This window comes from Thunnus maccoyii, chromosome 10, assembly GCF_910596095.1.
Source record: "Thunnus maccoyii chromosome 10, fThuMac1.1, whole genome shotgun sequence".
In the NCBI taxonomy this organism is placed as follows: Eukaryota; Metazoa; Chordata; class Actinopteri; order Scombriformes; family Scombridae; genus Thunnus; species Thunnus maccoyii.
The window spans coordinates 34356024-34383056 of record NC_056542.1 but is presented as its reverse complement, the minus strand read 5'-3'; the positions used below and the strand labels follow the sequence as shown (position 1 = coordinate 34383056).

Below are 27033 nucleotides of genomic sequence, written 5' to 3'. Positions count from 1 at the left end.
GAACCAAACCCTTGCTAGGTCCACATGGCTGCGCTTATTGGGCCAACATGGCATTCATTATGTTCATGCATTCACTGTGTTCAGGGGTCAAATTTGAGCAACTATGACAAAAATAACCTGGCAGTTGTCATAATAGATTATTAATTTAACAAAGATCACCTTAACAGAATGCAGTATAGGTTTATAAGGTTTATTGCAATATGAATGAGAAGATAAGATGAATGAAGAACATGGGGACATTGTGGGCACAACATCTTGGCTGGCAGTCCTCAGGCTGTGTTGTAACCCCAGAGGTTCCTAAGAAGAGAACACTTGACGTAACTTGGGGCTCACCAAAACAAACAGTACACTTGTACCAGTGGTTCTCAAACTTTTTCACTTCAAGGACCCCTAAACTGACACAAATTAGACCATGGACCACTATTTGATAAGATTTTTGCTTTTAGATGTTTTGTTACAGAAAGTTTATGAAACCTATGACCAAAATAGTCATAAATTCTGTCATTGTGTTACTTATTGATGGAATTATAGTGAAAATAAATTATTCGACTTTTTGCTGGGGACACCCAGGAACCGCCTCAAGGACCCCTGGGGGTCTGTGGACCCCATTTGAGAACCACTGATCTAGACATTAGGGCTGTAGTCAACCAAAGAAAATCTTGGTCGACTGAAATCGTAATGGGAGGGGGGAGGGGGATTAAAAATTGTTGGATGATATGGGACAGAGTGAACTCCGCATCCACACATTTCTCCTATCTCCATTACTCTGTTTAGCTAACCTCCCTCACTTTTCCAGCAGTTGGGGAAACAACAGACGTGACTTTTCTTGGTCTTGAGAAGCTTCAGCATTTATTAACTGTTACACTGTAGTCTGTACAGTACATTTACTGCCAGACTGACAACTTACTCCTCTGCTCTGCTTGTGTTCACCGTCACTTCTGCTGCTCGCGCTTTCCCACCCGCTGCGCACACAGATTACACAATGCTGTATTCCTTAACGGAGATACACTACCAACACAGAGGTTGACTCACGTACAAGGAACCTATAAATGGATAGTTCCTTGCTCAGGTATCAGAACAGCACTGCACAGAGGCTCCCAAATGCTATTAATTTCTGAAAGAATGGATATTTGGTGTTATTTTTGGCATTAAAAAATATTTTTTTGGCCTGGCAGGGGTTTTCGTTGCTATAATTATAGGAGTAACACTGATTCAGTAAACGTTCAGTATGTTTAGTAAATGCCCAGTAAATGTTCAGTATAGTTAGACCTAGCAGTCTCCATTAGGTTGCGCGAGTTCAAAGTTGTGAAGACAATGGGGATGTTTTGAATACACCCCGTTTTCACAGGTGATTTGTTAGTCTGTCCCTGAAATAATAGATTAATCCTGAAAGGTGTAATTGATGTAGCACTTCTCTCCTTATAAAAGTAACACAGCGATATATTCGACCAATGAGAATTTGAGAGCATATCAACCAACTAATCGACCAGTCGACCCAGAGACTACAGCCCTACTAGACATCTAAAACGAGTTCTTACTGTAAGCCTCGTATATAAAAAGAAAATACTACTACATTCGTGTATGAAACTGTTTAGATCACACTGGAAACGTTGTCATTACAAGGAGTATATTCACTGTCCCTTGCTGCAGCATAGCACTTCCCCCTACAGGACAGATATAACGATGTTTAGGACATTTACAGTAGGAATTGGTTTACATGTTATCTACAGGACAAATTGAGCCTTCATTAATCTAATTAGCACAACTTTTTGTCTGCAAAAGACTTACAAAACATCACACAAAAAAGTAAACTGTAAAAGTAAACGCTCTCACCGCAACGCCTGATTTGGTCTGAATATGGCCTCAAGCTTCAGTATTAGGTTGAATACAGTTCTACAGGGACTTTCTTACCGTGAAAAATGGACCTAGATTCTGCTTAATCATCAGGCATCAGAATGGTGGTTGTCCCTCTCTTTGGCTCTTCTGGCTCGCTCCAGCTCAGCCATCATAGGTAGAGGGCCCTCATACATGTTGGTCTTGATTGCTCTCAACTTCTCCTGGTAGTCCTTTGGCAAGCCGTTTTGCTCTGCTCCCATCACAATCACCTGCAGTAGTTAATGAAACTGAATATATTGACTGTCCTGAATGTACAATAAAAGCCCTGATTTGCTCATAACAACCAATAAAACCACAAATATCAGCTTATTGCTGATGTTTTGAAACTCAGTTTTATTTATGATGAGTTTCAACACATCAAGAGTGAGCTGAGAGATGTTTGAATCACAATTTTATTAAAGAAAAGGAAAACAAAGTCATATCTGGAGAAAGTAAAGGCCATCAGAATAAGAATAATCCATAGGCTATGACATACCAGTCAGTGGTCCAGAAATCCAATTATACACACACACACACATACACACACACACATACAGTATATATAGCTTGACAAGTGTGTGATAACAGTAGAAACAGTGTCTATTGTTGAATATTATATTTTTGAAGCTTACATGCAGTTGCTCATAGGAATATATTCCAGACTCTACCACCATCACAGTTCAGACTGTACGGGCCGACAGAGACTGCAGGTAGAGCAGTAAGAAGAAAAGAAGGGGGACTGCATCGCTTTTGAACAAAAAATGGTGTAATTCCAGACATGTTAAATAGTTTGAGACGTCAACAACTCTGTCACCGCGAGATTACAAAATCAACACCCAAATGCTTTCATGGTTATTTCAGCAGACTTTAACCACAGTTCTCTGTCTGCTGCACCGCCAAATCTTTCTATATAAAGCAAGGAATTTCTGTCTGTCTGTCTGTGTGTATGTATGTATGATTGTCCTTCACATATCCTCTTCATACTTGGTGAGTGCATTGCTGGGGATCTCTCTGAAGCTTGGCCACGAGGCCACCTTTTTCCTTTGTTCCCTGAAACAAAGGAGCAGCGCCAAAATGCTGCTCACAGACTCCATTTCCCATGATGCTTTGCCAGTTCGCGCCTGTGAACTCAGCAGGAAGCCTCAAACTCTCGTCTCTGATTGGCAGAGATGCATCAACACCACAGGGAGCAATGGCAACGCAGCCGTGACATCACCGCCCCTTTAAGTGCTGGCTGCAGACAAACGTCACCGCTTTCCAGTGTAACCGAGCTAGAAAAGGTCCCACTTTCTCCACCAGCCAGATTACCAACGGAGGTAAATTGCGCACGTGTGCTTATTCCCCCTTTTTTTGGAGCCTCGCTGGACGAGACGAGATTTCGACTCGTGTTCACCCGAACACTATTATTGGATCCACGAGAGTGCTCGTTTGCTCCGCTCTCACTGTGCCTGCAGAAGGAGAAAGGATTTTCTGTTTCTAGTATTTATATATAATATAGATTTTCTAGTATTTGAAGTTGCTGCCTGTTTAGTTTGTGTTCACCACGCTAGACTGTTTTGTCCCACTTGGGACTGCTATGTTTGTGCCACCGCGAGTGAAAATTAAATTGCTTTGTCAGTTCACAACCAGACAACGTGCGCACAGACTACCATCCGTACCGCGCGCTTTCTGTGGATAAAGCAACCACTGCTCTCCCCTCACAGTTGCGGGACCGAGAATTGGCTTTCCCTCCTTCTCCTTCCCTCTCTTTTTACCAACACACGCACACACACTGACATAATCATGCACGTTTTCTCCACGTCTGTGCAGAGATGCCACTGACCACTGGTCGGCGCTATCTTGCTATTGTTTAACCAGATTTTTGCGGCTACATCTGCCGGGTGGCTCTTGATGTGACGTGACTTCCCCCCCCGAAGTCATACCATCGTGAATCTCGTGCAATGTCATCTTGCCAGATCACTTTCGCTATCGTAAGGTCGCGTGACGTCAGCTGGCCAGATTACGTCAACTATCTTGTCTCACACACACACACACACACACACACACACACACACACACACACACTTTTGCTTACATGTTTTGACTATGCACAACTGCTGTTATGTGTGTTGTTTGATTATTATTAGTTGGTAGTATAATGTTTATTAATTAATATTAATAATTCCTTGATTTCATAATTATCGTTGATAATTATTATTTATTACTAATAACCAAATGCAGTCCCACCAAATCCAACACAAGGAAGTGCATTGTGGAAATTTGGTGCAATTTGGACATGCAACACATTTAATATTAATAAACTTGAAATAAACAAGTGAACAGGAAGCCACTCCCCTCTGCTGCAGCGGGGCAGGGCCTCTGGGCTCTGCTACTGCATGTCATGGTCAGAGCTGTACAACCCTGCCATGAGAGAGAGGAGCGGATGACATCTCTCTTTATTTTATAATGTTAAAAGCTAGGCTTAGTTGTGGGTTTTCTGACTCATTTTAAAAAAGACGAGAGAAAAAGAGAGGGAGGGTGAGTGAACTGTGTGCAAGAGTGAGCGACAGAGAGACAGCTCTGGTGAGGAAAGAGTGGTGGAAGAGTTTCTCTGAGAGAGAGAAAGCCTGTGAATGACAGAAAGTGTTGGGTTTCCCAACTCACTTCAAATAAAGACAAGAGAAAAAGAGAGAGAGAGGGCCAGAAAACTGAGAGCTGAGGGGGAGTAGCTGTGTGAGGCAGCAGGGCAGAGGTTGCTGCAGTGACATATAATAATAATGAGAGGAAGACAAACAGTGCAACGACATTTAAATTGGCCAGAAGTCATTTGGCATTCGTCCTGTAGCTCTTTAATTATCCAGCTGACTGTTCCTGCAGTTGTCTACTGTTAAAATGTTTTTTTTAAATGCTAATTTGCGGTGTAACCGGAGCAGTTACTGAACCTGTGAACCTAATTGCCAGAACAAAACATTGGCATTGTACGTTTCTACAAACCACAGATACATTGAATATCTACGTTTCAATTTTGGCCATTATCTGTTGAATAATGATGTTTTATGATGTGACAACGCTGTGGTTAAGATCTGGTTAGGTTTAGACACAAAACCACTTGGTTAGGGTTAGGGAAAGATTATGGTTTGGGTTAAAATAAAATAAAAACGACTGCAAATGTCCCGATGTCTCGCTGAAAACATGTTTTGTCGGTTGAAATGGGAAGCAGGCATTGGTTTCAAGGTGGTCTCTAACCGTGCTCTGTGCTGATTTCCAGCTTTCTGCCAACAAACTTCCTAACCATCCACCTATGCTTCCTCTTCCTAAGAAGAAAGTCAGCTCATATAGATCCCATGTGAACTACATCACTTTAGAAATGTTATGATATGTATTCTGGAAATGTTGATATGATACGTTTTCATCAAATGTTGATAGGATAAGTATTGTTTAAATGTTAATATGCTACGTATTACACATGTTGAACTGTTAATATTCAACGTATCTGTGGTTTGCAGGAACTTACAATGCCAGCGTTTTATTCTAGCGACCAGGCTGGAACCTGTCTGACCGCAGCTCTGTAGCTTTGCAGCTCAGCTCTGCAGCAGGTGTAGGTGCTCCAGCAGCGGAACTGTCAGTTGAACCTGTTGGCTGCAATGCAGCTCCACCAAAATTGGCGTTGTGGCTCCGCAGCAGACAGATCCTATCAGCTGAAGCTGTCTGCTGCAGAGCAGTAGCTGACCTGTAAGCTGAAGTTGTCCACTGCAGAGCAGCTCCGCCTACATGATAGTTTTGGTGGAGCTTCAGTTACACCATGATTTAAAGTTTTTAAACAAGATTTTACAAGCTGATAACTGCAGAAACAGATAGCGGGAGAGTAGAGGAGCTGCAGGGCGAGATGTGAGGAGGATTTCTGTTGCAACACAGATTTTCTGTTGTCTGTGTTGCAGACAGTCACAGATGGAGAGGCCCCCTCCAGCGGGCCAGCAATGCTGTTAGTTGCTGAAGCTAAAACTGTATTTCTCGATCAGTATATATTTGAAAATGAGCGCAGGGCTGGGGGAGGTGGCCATTACCTTTCTCATATAAGTTCCATGTGTAGAGACTTCCCAAACAGTCGACTCTACGTCAGCATTGGCCCCGCCTTTTCAGGGCTGATTTTAAACAGCAGATAACAAGTTGAACCATTTACAACCCATGAAATGCTGATTTTTTTTAATAAATTTGGTGTCATAGTCAATATTAGCACCAGCATTGATGTGTTAATTGATATGTTTGTCAATCCATACATGTTTATGCAGTTCTCAAGAAATAATAAGCATCAAGCCTGTTCTGAACAGGCACATTTTGAACGGGCACTCCACTAGTTTTTATGAATTCGTTAAATGCCCCACCAGAGAAAATAAAACTTTGGATTTACTGTATGCAAACATGAAATACGTATACACTTCCACTGCCCCAGCCAGATGCTAGATGTTCACACCTGGCATTAGAATGCATCTTAGGTGATCCAATCACAAATGGACAACTCTAAGTATGTCAGCTTACACCTGGCATTAGAATGCGTCACGACATGAGATGAGATGATGGGATGAGATGAGATAAACCTTAATGTCCTGAAGGAAATTGTACAGTGTTGAACATAAATGTTACCATTTTATATGCTGTACCAGAGTTAGAGCATAGCTAATTTTCATCTGCAGTCCCTTAGGCAGGTCACAATTAAAACATAACAGCACAGTGACAAACAGTACAAAGCAAAAAACACACAGGACACATTATACAAAACACAGAGCTACACACAATAGCATATCACATACACTCACAATTGCAACTATAAATGACTTATGTGAATTTGTCAAATAAGAGCAAGATTATTTGCATTCATGAGAAGACCATGAAATGAAATTTAGAGTAAGTGGTTACAGAGCTTAGTAGTTTTTAGCAGATTTCTTAATTTGGTTTTGAACAGACTGATGGAACTGCAGCTCTTCATATCATCAGGTATGGCATTCAACTGATTCGTGGCTTCGTGGCTGATTGCCCAAATGCAGTGCAATGAAATGGTATGGTACAATCTTGTATAGAAGATATTTTGGAGGATCTAATAGAACTTACTGAGCGAGAGTACACAAAGTCACGTAGTGGAGGAGGGGCCAAACCATTTGAAATTTTAAAGATAAAATTTATAAATATTTATATAAATAAAGAAAGATAAAAAGGCACAAATTTGAGAATAATTAGTAAATTGTATTTTTCCAGTACCCTACATTGGCTTTTTGTCCAGAGTTTTTAGAGTTTCTTTCTATAAGGATTCAAGAGGTTTTATGGCTTTCTCCAGCCTGCCCCCAACATGTGATGCAATAAAACATAAGGGAAAGAATCATAGCATGCATAAATATCTTGGCTGCGTCCAAAGATAGACAGTTTCTAATATGTCTAAAATTTGCTAAGTTGTACTTTATAGTTTTAACCGTTTTTTTTAACATTTAGCTTCTCTTAGCTCTTGGATAACTTTGTTCCTTAAACTTTTATAAATCAGCATGTCAGTGTCTCTTCTAGTTTTAATTACCTTCCTTAGTGCAGCATCTCTAGATTTCATTAGTTTCCACAAATTTTCATTAAACCACAGTAAATTGTTTCTATTTTTAGATTTTATCTGTATCCTCACATTAAATCTTTCCCTCACAGAGTTGATTCTGTTAGTAAAAGTATCACATCTTTAGTCCAGATCATCAGAGAACAGTACAGTTCAAGCTGTTAATTTCACTGACAAATTCGTCTTGCTTAGCTCTGGGTATGCATTGAAGGATCATTGTCTTAGTTGCCATGGTCCTAAATCTATTTTTAGTCAGTTTTCTCGCATATAGGGTTAGGTTATGATCTGATAAGCCAGTGATCAAATTATAACTTTTAGTTATTTTTTCTGGTTTGTTCGTAAATATTAGATCAATTTGTGTACTGGAGCATTTTGCAATCCTAATTGGGCCTTTTACTAGTTGTTCTAGTTGGAATTTCTCTGTGATCATTTTTAGTTTTTTCCTCTTAGATGTATCCTCCCAGTTCACATTAAAATCACCCATGAGTAATAATTCTTTGTTGAGATTGCACTCTTTCAAGACTTCTATGAGTTGATCATAGAAAGTGTCATCTGCAGAGAGGGGCCTATAGACACCTGATGTGTATGTGACATTTGTTGACCTATGTTAAAAGACATTTGTTGGGAGAACATTATTTTTATCCCAACATAGTCTAACGTGTTACCCACACTGTAAATGATATGTTCACATTTGATGTTGTCTCATAAAAAAGCACCCCTCCTCCTCTTCCATCAGGTCTGTCCCTTCTAAAACATTGGTATCCAGGCACCGTGAACATACTCGCAGGAGTTGTTTGTTTACTGACTGCTCTTTGCAGTAATGCTTCTGATGTGAAAATGTCCACCAAATAGCCCCCCTCAGTTTGAGCTCCTGGTCCCATAAGACTTTTGCATGATTGACAGCTTGGAAGGTTTTGAATAACCTCTGCCTCCTGCAGGGTTTCAACACAGTGGCATCAGCAGCAGGTTTTGTGAGAGAGACACTGGACCTATCAAGGTCTCCACAGTCCAGTAGCGAAAAGTTATTCATTGAGACATCATGCCTGGTGTTAACAAAGTTTAGTCTGTTAAGGGAGAAGCCTGACTTAGAAAGTTGATGCTCACTCATCACCAGCACCAGAGGAGTCCCAGACACACTCAGGCACAAATCAGCACCAAAGTTCTGCAGTGCTCCAGGGGTCACTGGTCCAGGATTTAGTTGAACATCTCCGAAGAACAGGAGAGGAGACCTGCTATTCTCCGAAACAGGGTGGCAGATGACTGGTCCACTGGATCGGTGATTTGCTCTAGCACCGGGGTCATCCATGCCGCAGGACAGAGGAATAGATTGCAAAATATAAAATATTGCAGTAAGTTATGATGAAAACTCACTGTAGGAGCGTCAACTGGCCATGAGCCAGCATTTGGCCCAAGCCCAATCACTTGGTGTCCCAGGTGTTCCATCAACGTTGATTGCTCTGGCCAGACAGACACATACAGGCAATACAGCAGTGAGTACCAACAGTAGTCCAAAAAGAACTCCATGAAACACAGCCCAGGTCTTTTTTCTGATGAAAAACTGCTTTGAACTTGATGCAGTTTTTAACAGGCATGCTCTGGGGTACGATAAACTGCCTCGGAGGACAGTCCTAGGCAGCAATCCCATCCAGGATCCCAGTGGCCTGAGGGTAGAAGCTCCTCTTAAGCCCCTCAGCACTGGCCCGGTGCACCCGCAACCTCCTCTCGACCTTGCCTTCTAGAGTCCAGGGTGCATAGAGAGGCTCCAGCATGCATGGATTATGTTACTAGCAAGGATCCTTTAATTTTTCTTCTGGTTTTCATAAAATAACTCTTCTGTTAGCTTCTTTAGTGCTGTATCTCCTTTGGAATATTGGTAACAGCAAGTAGCAGTTAGCAGTTGACAGCTAGTTGTTTTGATTTGGAAAATATATCCAAAGACGATATTTTCTCTTCTGTTCTTGCTGATCAATGCTATTACTTCTTCTTCAGAGTCCTTGCTGAAGATTATTGAAGGTTCTTTTACAAAATGTTCCACTTTTTTAGGTCCAAGTCTGAGATGTAATCAGGAGCTCACTCCAAGTGCAGCCACGCCCTATTGCACATAACCCATGCTAAAGTGACACATAATTCACTTTGTGATAGATAAAATCTCAACAATCATAGAACATACTACCTAGACTAAAAAACCACAAAGCCTACTTCCTTATAACATCTCCTACACTGAGCTTGAGGCACTACAAACATGGGGGTTGGGCTGGTTGTTTATTGAGTAGTGAAATAGAAGTTGGGGCAAAGGAAAGCTTAAAATGGTTACTTATACATCTGTTAGCTCTATAACGTCTGCTCTGAAGGTAATAATGTCAGGGAATAAGATATGTGACGGGTCTTCCAATATCCTATGCGCCTGTCTGACCACCGTTCTCTCATAGGTGGTTTGGAGGGACGGGTAATCCTTCTTCCCTGTCACCTTCATAGCTGTCTTCACCATATTAGCCAATCTAGTTTTCAGCTGGAACGTTAGGGTACTGTACCATGATGCCATACCTGATAATGCTTTCCAGCACCGCATTGTAGAATGTAAACATCATCTCTGTACACACAACAAACAGTCTGAGTTGGTGGAGAAAGTTTCTCCAGAATTCTTTGAGCCAGCCTAGCACACAAATACTTAATGTGAACATTCCATTTTAAGTTATTGTCCATTACTATGCCCAGATACTTAAAGGAGCACACCTGTTCAATGTCTCTGTTGCCAGCAATCACAGGCTCATGGGCTCTCACCTCCCTTGGATCTTTAGAATAAAAGTGTCGGCTGTTGCACCAGACCTTAAAAGTGGATATCTCATTGTGGTATACAGAGGGGCAGTCATCAGCCCTCAGCAGGCTTAAAATAATTGTGTCATCTGAGAATTTAATGACATAATTATTTGGCTAGCAGCTTCTGCAATCATTTTTTTACAGTGTAAATAGGATAGGTGAACTTACACAGCCTTGAGGGACCCCTGTACTACAGTTTTTGACCTCTGAGAGAGAGCTATTCACCTTAACCTGTTGGGACCTATCTGTTAAACATAAAATAAAACCATTTGATTAAGAAAAATTGACTTGCATGTCCTTTAATTTCTGGACAGGCAGGTAAAGTTGTATTGTGTTAAAAGGTGAACTAAAATCTGCAAATAAAACCCGCGCATAAGCCTTAGTGTCCTCTAAATGTTTGCTGATTAAGTGAGTCACACTGATGACAGCATCCACTGTACTCTGCCCCTGCCTGTAGGAAAACTGAAAAGGATCCATACAGGAAGCCACCTCTGTCTTGAGCTTGTTAACCACCACCTTCTCAAAACATTTCATTACCACAGAAGTTAACACTACAGGTCTGAAGTCATTATTGGCAGAAGGGCATGTAACTTTAGGTACTGGAATTATTATGGACTTTTTCCAGAGAGCTGGCACAATGTCTGAGGCACCAAGTAGCAGTCAGTTCATATCAGCAATGATTTAGCAGGACAGCAGACAAGCCATCCAGTACCATAGATTTCTTATAGCAAACTTTACTAAAAATAGTCTGAACCTGCTGTGGATCAATTTCTAGCCAATCAGGGGCATCAGTGTTGGTTATAGAGTCTAAGACCTCAGCCCCCTCCTGAGAAAAGTCCTGTGTTTCAAACCTGAGAAAAAAGTCATTCAGTTAATTAGCTCCCTCTAGTTTGTTCAGGTTAATAATCTGTTTCCTCCTCTGACAATTCATGTTTGTCAAGTTTTTCATACTGCCCCACAGCCTTTATTTCTAAAAGGCAGTTTCTTTTTGTTAATACAGTCTTTAACCTCCCTAGTAATGTGTGACTTATTGTTGGGAAAGTGTAAAATGTTCTTTGTAGGCACTACAATGTCAACACAAAAGTTAATATAATCTGAAATTGTATCAACAGCCTCATCAAGCTCCAAGTTATAGAAGATGCTCCAGTCAGTGCTAAGGAAACAGCCCCTCAGTGTTTCCACACTGTCCTCAGTTCACTGCAGCACTGTCTTGTGCTGGGGCTTGCTATACTTGAGTGCAGATTTGTATGTGGGCAGGAGATGAACGATAGAGTGATCCGAATTGGAGAGAGGAGAGAGAGCCTTAGCTTTGTAAACCCCTATTCCCAAAACATTTGTCCAGAACTCTATTATTCCTTTTTCCACATTTGACATACTGATGAAATCCAGGTAGGGCTAGCTCGAGCCTGCAATGATTAAAATCACCAAGTATAAAAATAGGGGCCGCAGGAGTGTGCTGGAGTTCGGTGTGAACACATTCTGCTAGTCAAGGCTTCTCCTGTCACTTGAGACATGTGTCTCGAGTGACCACTTGTGATCAGATCTCACTTCCCCGCTATATATGCAATTAAACATGTACATTAATCCTGTTTGCAAAGACCAAATGCGTTGTTGTTTTTAACCCACAGGAGGCAGCAAAGCACTTCCCGTGCCTAGTCTGCTGGAAATTAAAAGAAGTTTGCAAAGACCTTGGCGTGTGGCAAAAATCAAACCTCTTCAGCACCAATGGAAATCAGACAGCATGTTTAATGTACACTCCTTCCACGAGAATCCATTTTGCCTGTTGTTGAGGTCTCTTCTTGTTGTTTCACATTGCAATATGAGGCTGTTGGCGCGCGAATGAGTATATACTTCCGCTTATGCAGAGAACGTCAGTTGAGTGGCAGTCCTTCAATGTGGCCACACTGAGGTACACACTGCTAAAAGAACGTAGACATATGTGGCCCAGACCACCTCCAAATGTGGTCTGAGCATTGAGATCTCAATGTGTCCTCAATGCATCTTGAGTGCATTCACAACTGTACTTGTCCATTTGTGATAGGATCATCCAAGATGCATTTTAATGCCAGGTATGAACAGAGACTGCACCACAACAAGACTGCAGGCCCTGATGTGATCAGCCCCAGAGTCCTAAAGGCCTGTACTGGCCAGCTATGTGGGATTTTATAGCACCTGTTTAACCTGACCCTGAGTCAGGAGAGGGTTCCTGTGCTTTGGAAGACATCCTGCCGTGTTCTGGTGGCAAAGAAGTCATCTCCAGCTGCCTTCAATGACTACCCCATACATACCCTGACATCCCATACAACGAAAGTCCTGGAGAGACTGGTGTTGGCCCATCTCAGACCTCAGCTGAGCACCTCCCTGGACCCACTGCAGTTTGCCTATCACCCTCAGGTTGGAGTCGAGGATGCCATTACCTACCTACCTACCTGTTTCATCAAGCCCTCTCTCACCTCTCTCACAGCACTGTTATAATCATGTTCTTTGATTTCTCCAGCACTTTTAACACAATTCAGCCTGTGCTGCTGGGAGAAAAGCTCCAGAGGATGCAGGTAGATGACTCCTTAACCTCCTGGATTACTGACTACCTGACAGACAGACTACAGTTTGTGCGGCTGTGCAGATGTGTCTGAATGGGTGGGCTGTAGCACAGGAGTACTGCAGGGGACTGTCCTCTCACCCTTCCTCTTAAGTCCTGTCATGTGCAGAAGTTTTCAGATGACTCTGCTGATGAGGGTAGCGTCACCGGTGGGCAGGAGGCAAAGAACAGTGTTTTCTGGATTTCTACAACAGTTCATTTACCTGCATGACGTGTTCCTTTTTTGTGTTTCTGCCTAGAGCAACTTGCTTATATTATCAGAACAGTCTGTCTCCTTGTGTGTTGGACAGACAGGCTGAAGTATCCAGAGTAGATTCAAACACTGCACAGTCTTTTCAATCCCTATGGACAACCAAATAGACACTCACACTAGTGGTTGTCTGCTTCTCACACCACAGTAAATGCTAGTTCAGTCAGGGTGGCAGAAGAGTGTGATTGAGCAACACATAAGAAATCTATGAAAGGCTAAAACAAGCCGCTGTATATCTGTAAGAACCTATCCAACTGGGAACTTCTCCTCAACCTACAGTACAAAACTTGATTCGTTTGTGGTTTGAGTTGTGGTCTTGTAGCATCAGTAGTAATAGCAATACTAAAGACACCTATGGCACATTAAAATAGCATAGCATTTTTGCATATAGTTGCACTGCTGACAGATTCTAATTACTGCCTGAGACAGAGGTGAGGAGGCAGCAAAGGGAAGTAGTTATTTGTTATTTTGAAACCTGGTTTGCGTAAAAAGCAACAGCCGGCCAACAAGTGTATCATTACAGAAATAATAATTAATAATAATATAGTATGTGTCATGAAACTCACGGACTCATACTGCTGAACTTGACTGTTTATTTTACTTTGTAGTCATTCATGACCCGACTATAACACATTAGTTTCTATCACTTAGCTTGTCTCACTCAAGTCAAATCAAATCAATTTTGTTTGTACAGTCCAATATCACAGATCACAAATTTGCCTCAGGGGTCTTTACAATGCACAGCAATACAAAAACCTCTATCCTTAGACCCTCAAATTGAATAATGTAAAACTCCCAAATAAAAACTTTGGTGGGGAAAAATGGAAGAAACCTCAGGAAGGGCAACAGGAGGGATCCCTCTCCTAGGACACTATACATACTGTACATTGAAGTCCATCTATCACTATAACCCATACACAGTTCACAGACTGCAGTGACCCCTAGTGGCTAAAGTAATAGAGCTACATCTAAATCACATCATATCTTCCTTTTTTGTTTAGTTCTCCCACCAGGAAAAAATATTTCAATGCAGCTTCTAACATAAAGTGAAAAACAAATATTAATTGCTAGTCATTGCAACTTCTTAACACAAACACATAACAGATACTGTGTCCAAAAATACATTTCACTTTTTTTCATTTTACATCTGCCTCTTTTTTTTCTTTTGGAACTTGGTGTAATGGTAACAAAACATCCTCAACTTCCTATGCACATACAACATGGGGATTAACAGTCCTACTTTGGAACATGGTCTTTGAACCTGATAGGAGTTTTAACCGCTCTCCCTACTGAGGTCCTCTATCCTCTGAGGGAAGCTGTGAGAACTGGAGTGACAGGGGCACCGGGAGATTTATGGGGAGTAGGTTGGTTCCTCAGGCAGAACTCATATTTCTACCATCTCAGTGATGTCTCATCCAATCCCTGACCACCAAATCCCTGGCCACCAAAACGACATGTTGGCCCCCCCACGACACTTAGTCTATCATCATACAGAAGGAGTCCATCAACTTCTGATAGGTGAGCTCTGGCAGCATGGAATGCAGTGTGTGATATTTGTGAGAGGTCTACAGGCCAGCCTATACTGATGTAGCAAGCGGCCCTCTGAAGGTCGGCATCCTTGCTAGTAGCCTCTTACCCTGCGAAGCAGCTGGATTCGCAAGATCAGAAGATCAGACGAGAATCCATCTTGTCAGGCTTTAAGTTATGCGCTTGTGTCCAAATCACTGGTGGTTCGGACCAATCAGTGTCTTATCAGGATTCTTGCGTGATCTTGCAATCTCCCAATTTCGCAAATCCAGCTGCCTTGCAAGGTAAGATGGTGGTAGATGGTGATCCAGATGGTTTTTTTCAGATAATTTTTGAAAATGCCTGCCCTTTTCCAAACAGTTTCCAAGGAGAACTTCTCAGATGGTTCTGTGTAACAAACCATCTGGTGTGTCAGATTATGTAGCCTCTCTTGATAGCATCTAATCTGTCACCTGTTATTGGTGTTGTTGATATCACCACCTGCACATAGGCCACCTGCATCGTGTTCAGTGTCAGATACACCACTGTCCTGCAGATGGTTGTGAGACAAAGAATTTGCCACAACAAGCTGCTTTCCAGGGACTACTACAGAACTACATCAGATATATTAACAACCTCTGGCATCTTGCAGGTGCTTTATCGAGGTCATATGAGTTTATCAGAGGGGCAAATGGTTTATAACTTTTCCATACCTTGTAGGTACCTGACAAACCACTCACATGCCCACACACTTGCAAGACATTCTTTTTATTATCTGACTGTAGCGTTGCTCCATATCAGTCAGTGTTTGTGAGCAAAAGGCAACTGGCCAGAGTCAATCTCCCTGCTACTGATACAGAGCTCCTTTCAGACCAGGGCTCCGTTCCACAAAGCAGGTTTAGTGAAATCTCAGAGTCTGTTAACCCTGAAATGAGGGAAACTCGGAGTTTTCCGTTTCAAAAAGGGAGGTAACTCAAACCAGAGAAAGAGGGATAACTCTAGCCTGTTTCAGAGAGAGAGGTAACTTAAGCTCTTGGTCAGTTACCGTAGTAACAGACTATGAACCTAACCTGGTTGGGACCAGGTTTTTCTCAATGAACCTCGAGTTTCGCTCAGTCTCCGCCCCTCTTTCAGAGCCGCACACTCCATTTGATTCATTCATTCATTCAGTCAGCAGGCGAGTTTTGGCGTAGCCTAGTTCTGCCGTCTGTCATTTAAAAAAATCATTAAAAAAAAATCAGAGTCTGTATATTAGAAGTCCATTAGGCACAGTAAGTGGCGACTTTTTCACTAACATGGCATGTCCTTTTGATAACGATCCCGTGGATGAAGGTGCAGCATTACTGCGCAGAGAATTAAATATTTGTCGAGAGATGGTTATCAGACCGCGCATAGATGTTCTAGCATTTCCAGACAATTATCTTTTTGAGCGGTACCGTTTCACGTCACAGTCCATCATCTACATACACAACCTAATTTGTCCTTACATTTGCAACATTACCAATCATAGTCATGCTCTCACATCCCAACAGATATTGTGTGTTGTGCTGCGTTTCTTTTTATTTAAGTTTATTTAAGTTTATTTTAGTTAAGTTTATTTAAGTTTTTTGTACAATGTCAGAGCCAGCCACTGGCCTTCCTAAATTCTGGCTTATGGCCAGCTCTCTGCCTCTGTTAGAGGTGGCTGTGCTGGGCCACCACCCGTTTTACGGGCATCTGCCTTCTTTCTGTTGGCTGAGTAGAAGTCTGTGTTAGTTTAAATAGGCTTAGTTATTTAACAGAACATGATGTAGATGAGAAGACATTTATGTATGTGAAACCAGCATTATGTTGGGGATAAAACAACTGCACAGTCAAACAGCCACTTAATTAGGGCCTGAGCCCAAAGGGCGAAGACCCTATTGTATTTCGCGTGTTTGTTTCTTTCTTTATTAATCCGCCACTTCAACTCTAAATTTGACCCCCTAAACATGCTCAAAAACTCACCAAATTTGGCACGCACATCAGGTCTGGTGAAATATTTGATAAAATGTAAAAATGAACCCCCAAAGTGCCAAAATGTGCTCGAGAGCGCCACCTATGTATCTAAAATGGCCGCCACAGCCCGTAGGAATGTTGTAGAGAGATCGAACCAAAACTCAATTATTCGTCTCATCAAGACCTACAAATCATACACTGACACCCCTGACCTAAATCCAACAGGAAGTCTGCAGTTCACCCATGAAAGTATGACTTTGTGCCAATTTTGGACCTTGAATAAACGCTATCTCCTCCTAGGGCGTTAATGGTATCGGCTTCAAACTTTAATACATGACTTATCACACTGTGCTGAACAAAAGTTATTAAGAACTTTGTAATAACTCGAACGGTTTAGATCTAGTAAGCCCTGAAAGTTGGAGTGCAACATCACACCTTAAAATGTAAACCAATGGGGAGGCAATCTCTGGGCATGGACTTTGTGCCAAACTGGGGCGTCTGACGTCTAAACTATAAGTCCAACCACTTTCAAACCTGTATCAATGGATTTGCGTCGAAAATTCCTACAAAAAAATGTGATTATTAATGTAAGATTTGGCCAAAGTCATGGGATTAATCAGGATATTTCACAAGAAGAGTACTCTGAAATCCTTCTCTCCAGCTGAGAGGGAGAGAGAGAGAATGGGAGGGGGGGATGAGTAAAGTAAGACCTGTCAGCCCAGGTCTGAAAACATCTACATGCCTGTGACAGAAGCCCTTGGTCTGCGCCACACTCCAGTTACTTAGTGTTTCTACACATCTGACATCAGCGTTTAATCCTCACATTCCAGTTACTTAGTGTTTCTACACATCCGACAGCAGTGTTCAATTCTTACTTTTTTTTCAAGGAGTACATGTGCTCCTAAATGAAAAAAAATTAGGAGCACACATATAACTTTAGGAGCACACTGAAAAATGTTCAAGTAACAGTTTCTTTAAGAAAACAATTCATTGCATACATATTTACAATTTATCATATACATATTTAAACTGTGTGTGTGTGTGTGTGTGTATGTAAATCACAATTTATGTTGTTTTTAGGGGTGCTCGATTATGGCAAAAATCATAATCATGATTATCTTGTTCAATATTGGATCACAATTAGTTAGTTAACACAATTACTTTTTGACTTTCATTTTTGCCAATTGCCAATGTTGATATATGCACATATTTTTTCCCACTCAGCTGAGGAGACTATTACACATGCAATCATATATTGTACTAATGATCAAGAAAGACTATAGCCTATATGAGGACCACGATGAGTTGGAAATATCAGCATATCGGATATCAGCAAAAATCCAATGTCGTGCATCCCTAGTTAAAAGTCTTTACAATCCTAAAAATAGACTTGATGAAAATTAGGAAATTAATTTGTTTTACACACAAACTCATCAAGGGTTTTCAATTTACTAATTGAAATTCAAGTGAATGGACACAAAACTTGCATGATTTTTATGACACAGGTGTGAGCAAGGCAGCCATGTCTCACCCTGCAGAAAATTCTCATCCTCACACTGTTGAGATTTGATGTTTCGCCATTACAGAGGAAGTTGCTATAACTTTTTTGTAAATGCTCCAATCCGCACCAAACTTTACATGTTTGATAAGACTCCCGGCCTGAACACATGTACATGACAATATTCCATCAGTGATGCAAACTGACTGAATAGCGCCCCTTACGAAATTTCAGTAAAGCAGCCCCAACAGCGGGCAAAATAGTGGACAAAGGAAGTGATGTTTATCTCCTTCTTGCACTGTCTGAAAACAGCCCGGGTCTGAAGACATCTACATGCCCGTCACAGAAGCCCTTCGATTGCACCGTGGCCCGACGTGCGCAAGGACGCGAAGGCCCGTTCAATGCTGTTTGCAGCTTTAATAGTTACTTTACAATGTAAAAAATGATCAAAATGAGGTACCCCCATGAGATTATGTCGAGGTTTTACTTGTTTGAACAATGTTTTTATATTTCATCCTAAACTGCTGCCAAGTGCGCTTCTCCCCTGCGGCATTGCACCTAAATGAAATAAATTAATAGGCGACCATTCAAGCAGTTTTCCTCTGTAATATTATTGTGATTACAAAGGACTACATTTAAACTTATACACTGACCCGAGCAGCAATGTTCTCCCACACCGTCTCCCTCTGTTTTGCAGCTGCAGCTGTGTTGCACTTCTTTCTGAAAACATGCTCAAACTTGCCGTATGAGCGAATTAAGATTCCTAGTTCTAGTGGGGCGAAAAACGCAGCCCTCCTCTTCCCCGTTGCCATGGTGACTCGTTGAATCGGGGCTCCATTGATGCTGGCTTTTTATAGTTGTGGTGCACGCGCTTAACTCCAGGTGAAACTACTAGTTGATTAAACTGACTCAAATCAGCTGTTCTGGAACCGGAAACTCAGAGTTTCCTATCTCAGAGTAGGTCAACTCAGAGTTCAGGATTAGACTCAGAGTTTGTTGAACCTGCTTTGTGGAACGGACCCCATAACTACTTGCATCTACACTAACGACGGCTTGGTTGCATCAAAATACGCCACAACTGGTGCAGTGGTCAACATGGCTTTCACTTGTTTAAATACTTGCTCCCATGCCTCTCCCCAAATCCACACAGCATTGTTTATTGGTAGGCTGTTGATGAGGAACCTGCCATCTGGAATGTTGGTGGGGCTGGGCAGTGCTCTGAGTTTTCCAGTGTTGGGCTTGATACCATTTTTTCCAACGATGTGCCCAAAATATAGGATTTCAGATTTCCCAAACTGACACTTTTACCTAGGACCTTTTACATTACTGCTCTGAGGTTGTGGTTGTAGTATTTTTTATTGTAAAAAAACAAGATATTGTGCATCACCAACACAGTCACTGCATGATCTCTCAGGAGAGGGCTCATCTTTTGCTGAAATACTAACGGGGAAGACGTAACTCCACAAGCAAGCCTCTGAAAACAGAAGCAGCCCACTGATGTGATAAAAGTTGTGAACTCCCTGCTGCTGACAAGTGGTATTTGGCAGAATCCACTCAAGGCATCAACAGCTGAGAAAACTGTGGCACCAGAGAGCTTTGGTGCAATGTCCTCCAGTGTGGGTAGAATAAACCCCTCCCACTTCGCTGCTTTGTTGAGTCTAGTTAGATCGACGCAGATTCTGGGTTGCTTGTTCTTTTTAATCACAGGCACGATGGGAGTACTTCTTTAAGCTCCTTTATAATGCCTAGAGACAGCATCCATTCTTCTTCCACTTGATGCAGGATAGGGAAAGGAATACGCTATGGTGTGGTGATACTATAGGACTCTGCACACAATCTGAGCTCTGTTTTCACCGGCTCAGAGTTTAACAGCCCAATGTCTCCAAAAACAGCCTCAAATCCCATCTACTCCCCGTAATGCCCCATTTGATTATCTATTTTTTGTTCAAGCAGGTTAGTAGTAAGGTTAGTGTGTATTTATGTCAATTTCTTTTGGAGTCAGTTAGAAATTTAGTAGTAAGTAGTTAAGTAAGTAGTAAGCTTTCCATCAGGGCTTTTGAAAATTGCTCTTGTGTTTCTAAGAAGGCACTGGGGCAGGTTTAGGTATGTGTGTTCTAATATTGTAATAATGCCTGTACCTGTGTCAATTCTAAATTGTACAGTGGTACCATTAATTAGCAGGTCTGTGAACCATTTGTCCTCATCAAGATCTGTGTCCTCTGAAATGGCTCCTAAGAACCATGCACTGGTCACCATTCTCACTGCCCCCACAAGCTTAGTTTTACAGCAGCTACAGCTGACAGCAGCAGCTACAACTGACATCAGCTGACGTGCTGACGTGCTACGGTAAGTGTATTGTGTCATTTCCGGTTGCCGACTGTGGTTACTGATGGTGTTTTTGCTGCTCCCAGCTCAGTTAACTTTGCTATATTTCTCACTACTGTGGATAAATACCTGCTGTATATTTTAAACCTATGCTAGTTCTGCTCAAGCACTCTTAGCTCTCTCCTTCTTTGACCAACTTTTCTTGCTAATCCCACAGTTGTTAGTCACTCTCTTGCTCGGTGTGTCAAATGTTTAGTTATTCCTCTGCCTCCTTTAGTGAAAATGGTACGTGTAATAAATGTAGTTTATTTGCAGTGTTGGAGGCGAGGCTTAGTGAATTCGAAGCGCAGCTCCGCACCATGGAAAACCAATCAGTAGCTAATGTAGTTAGCCAGCTCCCAGTATCCGGTGTGGGCCGACCTAGTGTAGCTCCTACTCCCCCGGTAGTTCCCGAGCAGCCAGGAAGCCAGGGTGGCTGGATGACTGTCCGAAGGAAGTATAGCCCTAAGCAGAAGCCCACAGTTCACCATGTTTCATAATTCATCATGTTTCTAACAGGTTCTCCCCACTCAGCAACACACCTGCTGAGAAACCAACTCTGATTATTGGCAGCTCCATAGTCAGAAACATGAAGTTAGCGACACCAACAGCCATAGTTAAATGTATTCCTGGGGCCAGAGCGGGCGACATAGAATCAAATTTAAAACTGCTGGCTAAGGATAAACGTAAATATGGGACGATTGTTATTCACATCGGCGGGAACGACTCTCGATTAGGGTTAGATGTCAGACTCCATAGTTTTCTTTGGGCCCCTGCCAAACCTGACCAGTGATGACATGTATAACCGCATGTCACAATTCAACTGCTGGCTGTCGAGGTGGTGTCCAGCAAACGATGTGGGCTTCATAGATAATTGGCAGACTTTCTGGGGAAGACATGGTCTGATTAGGAGAGACGGCATATATCCCACTTCGGATGGAGCTGCTCTCATATCTAGAAATATGGCTGAGTTTATTCGTAGACCAAAACCATGACAACCCAGAGTTGAAATCAGGAAGCAGAGCTGCAGTCCTACATGCTTCTCTGCGCTTCCATTAGAGCAGTTACCCACCCAAAACCACATAGAAACTGTGTCTGTCCCCTGACCACTTAAATCAATTAAATCCAAAGTAAACAAAGAGGATTCATTCATAAAAATCTAATAAAAATTAAAACCACTACTGCAATAGTACAACAAAATAAGAGAATTAAATGTGGACTCTTGAGCATTAGATCTCTGTCATCTAGAGCCGTATTAGTAAACGATTTAATCTCAGATCATCACATTGATTTATTTTATCTAACTGAAACCTGAAACCTCATGAAGAATATGCCAGCCTAAATGAATCCACTCCCCCCAGTCATATTGATACTCACATTCCTTGAGACACTGGCCGAGGAGGTGGAGTTGCAGCCATTTTTAACTCAAGCCTAATCATCAACCCTAGACCTAAATTTAATCATAACTCATTTGAAAGCCTTGTTCTTAGTCTCTCTCACCCAACCTGGAAAACTTTACAGCCAGTTCTATTTGTCATAGTGTACCGTCCTCCTGGTCTGTACTCTGAATTCTAAGTTTTTATCAAACTTAGTCCTTAGTACACATAAAGTAATTATAGTAGGTGATTTTAATATTCATATGGACGTTGATAATGATAGTGTTGGCACTGCGTTTATCTCATTATTAGATTCAATTGGCTTCACTCAGTGTTTAAATAAACCCACTCACTGTCTTAACCACACCCTCAACCTTGGTCTGACTTATGGGATTGAACATTTAATAATTTTTCCACAAAATCCTATTTTATCAGACCATTTCTTTTGAATTCCTATTACTGGATTGCACGCCATTAGACAAAAATGTCTTCACTAGATGTCTATCTGATAGTGCTGTAGCTAAATTTAAGGAAGCAATTCCATCAGTATTGAATTCAATGCGATGTCTCAATACTACAGAGGACTCTTATGCTAATTTTAGTCCCTCCCAAATTGATAATCTTGTTGATAGTGCTGCAGGCTCATTGCGAATAACACTCGACTCCATCGCCCCTTTAAAAAGGAGGATATAGGAAGGCCCTCTGTTATGCCAGAGCCGCCTATTACTCAGTATTAATAGAGGAGAATAAAAACAGCCCTAGGTTCCTTTTCAGCACTTTGGCCAGGCTGACAGTCATAACTCTATTGATCCATGTATTCCTATAGCTCTCAGTAGTAATGACTTTATGAGCTTCTTTAATGATAAAATTCTAACTATTAGAGACAAAATTCACCACCTCCTGCCCTCAACAGCCACCAATTTATCCCCAAACACAGGAACCTGTAAATCCTGACATATGTTTGGACTGTTTTTCTCCAGTTGACTTTCCTGAACTAACTTAAGTGATTTGTTCAGCTAAACCATCAACCTGTCCCTTAGACCCTATCCCAACTAGGTTGCTTAAGGAAGCCTTACCCTTAGTTAGCACTTCTTTACTAGGTATGATCAATCTGTCTTTAGTAACAGGCTATGTACTACAGTATTTTAAAGTAGCTGTAATTAAATCTCTTCTTAAGAAGCCTTCTCTTGATTCAGGCATTTTAGCCAACTATAGACCTATATCTAATCTTCCCTTTCTCTCTAAGATCCTTGAGAAAGCAGTCTCTAATCAGTTATGTGACTTTCTACATAACAATAGTTTATTTGAGGATTTTCAGTCAGGATTTAGAGCACATCATAGCACAGAGACAGCACTGGTGAAAGTCACAAATGACCTCCTAACTGCATCAGATCGGTTTTCTCTCCATACTTGTCCTGTTAGATCTTAGTGCCGCATTCGACACAATTAATCATCACATCTTATTACAGAGACTGGGACATTTAATTGGCATTAAGGGAACTGCATTAAGCTGGTTGAGGTCTTATTTATCAGACTGATTTTAATTTGTACATGTTAACGATGAATCCTCTATGAAGGCAAAGACACGGAGTTCCACAAGGTTCTGTGCTTGGACCAGTACTATTCACCTTGTATATGCTTCCTTTAGGTAATATTATTAGGAAACACTCCATAAATTTTCATTGTTATGCAGATGATACCCAATTATATTTATCAATGAAGCCTGATGAAACCAATCAGTTAAACAAACTCCAAGCATGCCTTAAGGACATAAAGACCTGGATGGCCTGCAATTTTCTACTACTATTTTAATGAGTCCAGACTGCCCACAGCATACAACAAATAGTTAACTTGAACTTCACCATTTTCCTGGTTAAGTTTCATTGCTATGTGATAGTGAGAGAAATGCTGTCCCCATGTCAGCCAATGCCGATGGCTGGGTGAAGTCAAACGATTCCATTACATGAAACGTCACCATTTTCGCTGCTCCAATCATGCCCCTTATCTCATTCAGTCAGGAAGGGTCTCTTCTAACACCATGTCATGGAACTCATGGACTCATACTGTTGAACTTGACTGTATATTATACTTCATAGTCATTTGTGAACTAGCACATCAGTTGCTATTACTTAGCTTACATTACTATATATATTTCATTGATCTCCTACTCAGAAGTCTCTGCATCACTATCACCCATTCACAGTTCACAGACTGCAGTGACCCCTAGTGACTAAAGTAATAGAGCTACTAAATCACATCACTGTGTGTTTGTCTCCATATCTTTTGTTGGAAGTAGAGATGTATTTTTAACATGACAATTATTCTATGTATATCAGTGTGTGTGTACGTGTGTTTAGGTATATGATTTTAGATAGTGTGCAAACATCAGGAGGAGGCTTAGGGACAATGCAGTGAGTGTGGGGCGCCCTTTTTCTAAAAAATTGAGAAATTGCCCCCCCAAAAAAGTCTGTGCACATCCACTTATGTCCCAGTCTTCAGAATAAAGCAATCAAATTTTTGAAAGTTTAAAAAGACAATTCTGGGGGGAAAAATAGAGGTTATTCAAAAAAATAGCCATACACTGTACAATGGTGCCCACTGTCAAACTCCTCTTTCATGGCTAATGCAAAAAATCATGTCTTAAACCACTATAGCTCTTGTGTGGATCAGCCGTAGTAAAAACAGTATATCACATACAGAAGCAGCAACAGATGCGAACCTCCGTCAGTGTCCACATGAATCCGTCTCCATCACATTCCCATATGTTCACTTAGGTGACTCAGACTGTAGCATGACCTTGAAATTTCCAGTTTATGGAACATTTGGATTTGGGCCTGGGTGGAGGATAAATGTAGTCGACATTTGTACCATTAAAGACACTATATTCTGTTCTGTATGTAACAGCCATGTGAACAGTTTGAGAACACCTCACTCACAGCTCACACAGAGACAAGGCCCAGCATAACAGAGGGAACAATACAGTGGACTCTTGTATATACACTGTAGAAGACAAAGCTGTGGCTACAAAGCCACGCTGTCCCTCTCTGCATGCTGCTTTTCTCTCAGGCATATTTGGAGCTCTCACATGCAAAAGAACAATCTGGTATTCTAGCTCACAAGCTGTCAGAACTATGAAACGTAGCATGGCAGAGAGGGCGTATCCTGACTGTTTTGACCTGTTGATCACATAGTCAGGTGATGAGGAGTGTGTGCAGACTGATCCCTATTCCAGATGCTTCACAGAGGGAAATAGGAGGTGATGCCCCTGACCTGATTCATGATCTGTTCTATTGTCTTTCTAATTCAAAACAACAACATTAAAACAACCAGGTTTGACATCACACAGAGAGAGAGAGACTCATTCAAAGCATCACTTACAATGTCATCCATGGGTGACTAGTGACCAGGGCTGTGTGGTTATAATTCTATCATTACAAAGTTGTAACAAATTACCCCAAATTCAATCACAGTATCATAGTTTTCATTGTTATAGATTCAAAATGTAACAATAAGTTTGAATCAACCAAGTACTACACAAGCTATTCCTGTCTACTGCAAATTTACATTTTAAAAGGTTACTGAGTACCATGTGTAGGTTTTGTCATGGCTAAGGTGAATATTATTATAATGTACAGCCAGAAAGCTAGATAAATCAGCTGGGCTGATATTATGATATCAGGATATTTGATCTTATTACAGATCTATCACTGTGTATCTCGGTCAATGCACAACAAAAAATTACAGCGCAGAAATGCCAAGACAGTGCCAGTAAATAAAGGATAAATTAATGAACATGCATACCCACAAAATTAATCAGTCATTGGTGACAGATTGCACATTTTGATGTTGAATCTTATTTTTCTTATCTCAACTTGACTATACTTGAGTATATTTGTGTTCAAATTCACTTTTAAAATGTATTGTTATTTTTGCTGTTAGTGTAATGTTTTTGACAAGTTTATTTCTCCACTCTAAAAATTCCTGCTCACACACATATTTTGGTCCTACTCTGTCCCCTGAAAATAATGTTTATATACTACTAAATTGTTTTGCTAGACATGTTTCTGAGGAAGTGTAAATGCTCTGGATTATGTTGGAAAAGTTTTTCTAGTCTAGGAAGTCCAGTCCAGGTCCTTGTACTGCACAGAAATCATAGAGAAATTATGACAGGTTAAAAGCTCAGGACTTTGACACCAGAGACTGGGACTCATATTGTGCATCTTGTGTGTGGTTTGGTTTAGGTTACTACAACACTTTGGTTAAAGTGGTTTTGGATAAAAATGGAAATACATTAAAATATTAAAAAATAATTATTATGAAAATATTAATTATAATGAAACTATACATTTGTGAGCTGAAGATTTACATCTTCCGAAGGAGCTTAGAGTCACAGACAGGGTAGGGAAAGTAGAGAGAAAGTATTTCAGAAAGTCTCTCAGAAAGTATTGAGAGATAGACTAACACATAGTTGGTTTTGGTCTTTTCATGGGATTTGTTGGAATCGGCTTTATCATTAAAAATAGGTAGAAAAGATGACTTTCTGATCTGTAGCATTACATTTAAGTACTGTGAGCCCACAAGCATGGATGCAGTGAAAGCAGTCTTACCTGTAGGTACTGTGGTGATGGTGGGGCATACACACAGCTGTTCATTATGTACGTACGACAGTTGAGCTCCTGGCCTTTTGTCTTCACTGATAGCTCCACAGGACTGTATGCACCTAATGTCACATTCTCTTGACTGTGTGTGTGCACATGTGCGCAAACATAAAAATACACATATCATGGTGGATGTCAGTTTCACAGGGAAACATTAAGGAAATAAGCAGAGGCCATTGAAGAAATTGATGAATGAAAACTTCACCTGTCTAGAGACTCTAGATCAGACATGTTCATCCTCCACACCACACCCCACACCTCGTCCCCTGGACTGTGCTCTATTGTGGCCACACCTCCATGCCACCGGTCACTGGCAAGGCCTTTATGGTTCCCAAACACCAATTTATAGTCCTGAAAAAATAGAAAAAGAAAGAAGTCATACTTGTGTACAATTCAGATAGGAGAGAATGTTGATTCTCGTAACGTCAGACTGTACCTTTAACCTGGCCACACAGTGTACTGTCGCAGAGGGGTTCTTGAGCTGGAGCCGCTCCTTCAGTAGGTTGCTGCCATATGCAAAGTACAGGAAGGTGTGGTTATTCTCCAT

General features: G+C 41.3%; 1 protein-coding gene across 1 annotated transcript; it reads right to left on the bottom strand.

Annotated features, from left to right (window-relative positions):
• Positions 1 to 215: 215 nt before the first annotated feature.
• On the bottom strand, positions 216 to 27033 carry ggctb (gamma-glutamylcyclotransferase b). The gene is made up of 5 exons (XM_042424881.1): positions 26923 to 27033; positions 26692 to 26837; positions 26436 to 26568; positions 1912 to 2105; positions 216 to 297 (listed from the first exon to the last, which is right to left on the bottom strand). The coding sequence occupies exons 1-4, from the start codon at positions 27031 to 27033 to the stop codon at positions 1944 to 1946; spliced, it is 552 nt and encodes a 183-aa protein (XP_042280815.1). The 3' UTR covers positions 216 to 297; positions 1912 to 1943.

Bases quoted from the DNA above. Each gene is read 5' to 3' on its own strand.
- ggctb (XM_042424881.1), bottom strand. From the start codon at position 27,033: ATGGAGAATAACCACACCTTCCTGTACTTTGCATATGGCAGCAACCTA. The intron at 26,838-26,922 runs GTACAGTCTGAC...CTATTTTTTCAG, and splicing joins ACTGTGTGGCCAGGTTAAAG to GACTATAAATTGGTGTTTGG. The intron at 2,106-26,435 runs GTAAGACTGCTT...TAACTACTGCAG, and splicing joins CATCACCACAGTACCTACAG to GTGATTGTGATGGGAGCAGA.